Raw genomic sequence first — 5,827 nt, 5'->3', positions numbered from 1 at the left:
TAATAAAAAATATTTAAACTGTTTTGGTGAAATCATGATATCATCTTGTAAAAAATTATCTTTTCTATCACCGTCAAAAATTTTATTTGGATTTGACAATTTCATTCGACGAAAAAAAAAATTAGGATTATATAATAAATATTTTTTTTTAAAAAATCACATGTAAATATTATTGGTATTAAATTTGATTTGATTGTGTAGATATTATTATTATTATTGTTATCTCGCCTAATTATTATTTATTTATTTTATTATTTCTATTGTTATTGTTATTAGTATTATTATTTGTGATGACTTACCTTAAAACTTTAAATATATAATTTAAATGCTTTGATTTTTTATTATTTTATTTTATATATTAGATAATTATTTTCCAAATTGGTAATTAGGTGATTAGTACGAATTTAATTTCACACGTTATATGCATTTTCTGGTGTTTACAGAGACTATGAAATTATGATAATATTTAAAAAATTTAATCAAAATTAAAGTTATACTTTTTCAATATTTAGTAATATTTTTTTAATTTTAAAAATAAAAACTAAAAATGTAATAAAATTAAAAGATATTATAAAGTAGCCAATGAACTATAGTTCAAATGACATAGTCTCTTTCTATTCATTTAAAAAAAATTACGAACTTGAGTCTCCTTATCTTTCGTAAAAAAAAATATATATATATAAAATAATAAAATATTTAATTTAAGTTTAACTATATTTTAAATAATAAAATATTAAAGTGTTTTATATATATATATATATATATATATATATATATATATATATATTAGTTTCTCAACCTTTTTCCGGTGTGTGCTCTCTCTTTCTCTAGTCTTGTACGTCTTGTGTCCCTTGCAGCCTTTCAGTCCTTGTCGTCTTCTTTTTCCTCCTCCTTCTTCTTCTTCTCCTTCTTCTTCTTCAACCATTCCAATACTTTCTGTCCCTGTTTCGCCACACAAACACAGCCGTTCACTTTCTCATATACCCTTATCCCATTTTTTTCTAACTCAGTAGGAAATTGATGCAATTTACCTCAGCTTCTTCCAAAACTTAAACTTTAGGAACTTTACTCGAATGGGGTTGAATGCAATTGACACCTAATCTAGTTTCTCACCTCCTTAACCCCCATTTTATTCGTGTGCTTTTGTCTTTTTGCGCATATTATAAATTTATAAATATATTTTATATATGGACATAAGGACATTTCTTGTTGAACACAAAGCCCAAAGTTCTAGAATTTGAGGCATTGCATATATTTTTCTTTCCACCGTCTGAGAAAAAAAAGGAGAAACATTGTTGTTTTTCTTTCTTTTATTTTTCTTCTGGGTCAGAAAAATGTCAACTTTGCAGATGTCCCATGTTATTGATTTAGAGCAAGGAAATCATGAGGATGATGCTGTTGTTGGAGGTGTTGGGAGTGATGATGATGATGGTAGCGTGTATTTATCTGATGCAGAAGAGGGTGGTTCAAGCCACTCTCATTTCTATTCAACACATGGTGATGGTGGCTCAGCATTTGATGATTGCAGCTTCTCATGTGTCTCTGATCTTGAAGCTGCTGCTGTTGTTCATGATTCTGGGAGGGCTTCTTTTGCTTCTGATTTCTCTGTGGAGCTGGGAAATGCAGCTGCGGTTCCTGAAATCAAAGTGCATTTGGATAATAATATTATTAATAATAATCACAAAGTGGAGAGGGATTGTAGAATTTGTCACATGGGTTTGGAGAGTGATAGTTCTGAGTCTGGTGTTCCAATTGAATTGGGTTGTGCTTGTAAAGATGATCTTGCTGCTGCTCACAAAATATGTGCTGAGACATGGTTCAAGATTAAGGGGAATTTGTGAGTATAAAATCCCATCTTTACTTCACTCTTTTTAACTGCAAAATCTGTTTTTTTTTTTTTATGTTTTTGTAATGCTGAATTTGATTGATTCTGTGGATATTTTGGACACCCTCTTGTTTATGATTCATGGAATTGAGAATTGGATTGTTTGGTACTGCTCTATATGTATACTTGTTCTATGTCTTGATGCTGATTCTGACAAATATTCTCAATTACTTACAGCTATGGTTTCCTTGTTGGAGGGGATTTTATTTTTCCAAAAGAAATCATAGAGGATTAGGGTTGTGGATTGTTTAACTGAGTGATGAGTGTAAAGCTGAAGATGATGATGACAAAAGTGCTTGAAAACATATATTTTATAGTGTTTTAAAGACACAAATTGGTAACATGCTATGTCTCTCTATGATTTCTTCAACAAAGGGAAAGTTGTTTAGAAGAAGATTAAGATATTTTAAAGAATGTGATGAAAAAGAGAAATGGCATACGTAAAAGCATAACTCTGTCCCACACTCATTAAGCTGACATGTCTAAAGCACCACTGGAATTTTTTTCTTGTCCCTTTTCTGAAATTTAGGAAACTTCATATTCTTTCTTATTGTTTTTAATCTCTTTCAAAGTGGAGATTTGACCCTTGTGCCTTGTGGCCTCATATTCCTGTATCTAAATATCTTAGTTTGATGCTTGTTGATTAGTGATGTGCCACCTTAGAATATTTAAATCAATAAACCACTGGTCCTAATTATCTGATCATTTAAGATGGTTGATACTGATCAACTTTTTGTATTGCATAATTGTTGTGACTTGTGAGCACTACTACATTATCAGTAAAAATTGACAAGATCCTTGTTCCAATCTTATGAAGTAAAATATTCCATGTTGTTTTACTTGCAGATAATATATTAATATGACAGTTGAAAACCTTTTTCTCAGTGCCACATGCCAATCCTTGATTTTAATTATAGTTCTCGAACTCTAAATCAAAGTTTTTTTGAGTTTTAAGTTTTCTGTACTTTCTATGAATACATGGTAGGGCATACTTTATCTATGGATTGGTGGTTTTCAATGCCTTAATGTCAAATTGGAAAGCAATTTGTGTAAGAAAAGATTTATTGTCTTATCTAAATCCATCCGAGTGCGATATTTTTCCATGGCTAATTTAAAATCCGTTAATGGAACAGAATATGAATCTATCCCATTTCAGAATAATTTTTAATGGATGTATTTGATGCCTTAATCTGTGGCATATAATTCATGATACTGTCTTCTTTTCCTTGGTTTTGGGGGTAAAGTGCAACATGCTTTGCAAAGAAAGTTGTTAGTTTGTTTGAAGGTAATTTATTCTCTTGTACACAGAAGATGATGCAAGATGAGCTAACTAGTGTTAATAAACTATTTACTATAAGATTGAGAATTATTCCGATTAGTGTCATATCTTTATGCCATGAACACTTAGTATAGAAAGTTATGATGATCAACTTTGTTAGATTTTGATCAAGTTCTTTTATTGCAAAGTATGTTGGAGTTTGAGAACTGTAAAAAGTTTCCAGGGTTTTGTTATGATGCTTTTAAGTTCAAGCACACTAACCCTATTCCCTTCTTTTTTTTTCCCCTACGTTTTTCTCCAAGACCGACCATACATGAGGTAGTCAAAGAAGATCTACGTGTAAATAGTGGTACTGTAAACATGATACATACAAAGTTCAATGGCATCATTTGATCTATATAGTCGACCCCACCTAGTGGGATAAGACTTCATTGTTGTTGTTATACATAATTTCCCCGATTTGTTTTTGGAAAAAGTGACTTTACAACTCAAATCTTCTTTATAATTGAAAAAGCTAAATGAAGATTTTTTCTACAAAGAAGCTGAAATCAGATTTTTTTGTGATATTCTGATTACATATTATTAGAAGCGGACACTGAAAAAAAAAGGATTATTAGAAGCAGACCTCTTTGAATTGCATCAGTGTTACTGTATTTTGGTCTGGGTATCAGCAATAATTGCAGTGATAGTAGTGGTTTGCCTTGGTGGACCTTTCATTTCACTTTAAAAATTTGTATGTTTCTCTAATTTTGTGTGTTTTTGAGTAGGACCTGCGAAATTTGTCATTACGTTGCACGGAATGTTCATGGCACAACTGACCATTCTAGTGACGGGAACAACCCTGCTGCAATAGCTGCACTTTCAACACATGCAACTCCAGCAGAAGCTCGAAGATTTTGGCATGGTCATCGCTTCCTAAACTTTCTTCTTGCTTGTATGGTTTTCGCATTCGTCATATCATGGCTTTTCCATTTCAATGTGCCGTCATCATAGATACCTGAGGCGGTTTTTATTCATAGTTCATTGTAAATTAAAAAAGTTGATTAGGAAATAATTTAGCAGACAAGAGAAAAATGGAGAAGGGATGAAAAGTTGGGAAGAAAACAAGAAAATTCAACACAAGAATCAATAAGATGACAGTGTATAACATCTTTTCCTCCCATGAAGAATTTTCTGTTGTGAATTCTTCTTAAATTAGTAGTGAGAGCCTTAGAAGGCTTTCTTGTTCCATCTTTTCAGGATCAATCTAATTTTTGGACAAAGTACTAGAATGTATATTCAAATGTACATTATATAAATTTAATTATTGGTTCTGTTTTTGGTACATGGTTATAAATGATATTGGTGAAAGCTACTTTTGTGGTTGTTATAGATTGTTTTCGTTGTTTACTTAAAGTATGCGCTTCGAGGTTAACATCAGGGAACAATGACTGAACTAGTGTCTTTGCGCCTTCAGGCTGCCCTTTTACACAATAACTAAGATTTAAAAAAAAAAAATCATAATAAAATAAAATAGTATGATAAATTACTAAAACAATACCTGTAAGTTTATGTAGGTTACAAAATAACTCCAAAAGATATATCTAAGTTATTTGGCAATGCTTGGTGTATTTGATTTGAATTTTTTTGTAAGTAACATTTGGATAAGTATTTAGAAGGTACATACCAAAAGTCGAAGCAAAATTCAATCACTAGACTTCTTTTTCATGTATTTTTAAGTTTTATGTGGATCACAAAAAAAATTACAATAACAATTCACTAGGCGTAAGATTTTTAAATTTTAAGGAACGAAAATATTTTATTTTTCTAATTATATTAGTTTGGATTGGGTGTTTTGAATAAAAAAAGTCATTTTCTTAAAAAATAAAGTATTTTTATTTAATTTAAAACTTATTTGGATACGTCTTTAAAAAAAAAATACTTTTATTAAAAAAAGTAAATTATTTGCTTTTTCTAAAAGCTAATAATACTTTACTTTTAAAAAAAGCAGAAGCAAAATATATTTTTAATACTTAAAAACTATTTTTAAAAAGTCTATCCAATTGTAAAATAATTTTTGTATGTAAAAATATATCTTTTTTGAAAAAATAAAAAAATAAGTACTTTTTTTCAAAAGTGAATTTAAACTAATCCTAAGAATATATATATATATCTTTGTTATGTTTTTTAATTTTTTAAAAACTTATTTAAAATTACTATTTTTTGAATTTTTTTTGTTAGCAATATAAACACTCAATAGAAATTTTTACTATCACAAAACATAATATTCTATATTTTTTAACTTTCAAAATTTTGGACAAAGAAAGAATAGTTTAAAACGCACATTGAAAAACATAGTTTTCTGTGTAGAAACGCACACTGAAAATTTGACTAGCAATACAGGCTGAGATCTGTCTAATATTGCGGCTGAAAAAATAATTTATGAGTGAAAAAGATTAAATGAAGTAGGTTTGAATTTGGTTAAGTGTAAGAATATGAAATGGGTTGGTTTGTGGTAAAATTGTTGATTGAATTTAGTAGAGGCTTATGAATCTTTGGAAAAATTGGTAAATTCTACTTTTTTGGTATAAAAAGATTTTTGACCAACTTTAACAGGCCATAACTTGGCCCTCGGAGTTGGAAAACTTTTAACATTAGATTTTTATAAAAATTCATTTATCGAT

General features: G+C 29.4%; 1 protein-coding gene across 1 annotated transcript; it reads left to right on the top strand.

Annotated features, from left to right (window-relative positions):
• Window positions 1–788: 788 nt before the first annotated feature.
• On the top strand, window positions 789–4,477 carry LOC112796868 (uncharacterized). Its single transcript, XM_025839526.3, has 2 exons — window positions 789–1,837; window positions 3,932–4,477. Exons 1-2 carry the CDS (start codon window positions 1,335–1,337, stop codon window positions 4,155–4,157), a joined length of 729 nt encoding a protein of 242 aa, XP_025695311.1. The 5' UTR covers window positions 789–1,334; the 3' UTR covers window positions 4,158–4,477.
• Window positions 4,478–5,827: the final 1,350 nt, after the last annotated feature.

This window comes from Arachis hypogaea, chromosome 4 (assembly GCF_003086295.3).
Source record: "Arachis hypogaea cultivar Tifrunner chromosome 4, arahy.Tifrunner.gnm2.J5K5, whole genome shotgun sequence".
Taxonomy (NCBI): Eukaryota; Viridiplantae; Streptophyta; class Magnoliopsida; order Fabales; family Fabaceae; genus Arachis; species Arachis hypogaea.
This window is presented reverse-complemented; position numbering and strand designations above follow the sequence as displayed.

What these genes read in the sequence shown, in the direction of transcription:
- LOC112796868 (XM_025839526.3), top strand. Translation starts at nt 1,335, where the DNA reads ATGTCAACTTTGCAGATGTCCCATGTTATTGATTTAGAGCAAGGAAAT. An exon ending in TTCAAGATTAAGGGGAATTT is followed by an intron (nt 1,838 to 3,931) that starts GTGAGTATAAAA and finishes GTTTTTGAGTAG; the next exon opens with GACCTGCGAAATTTGTCATT.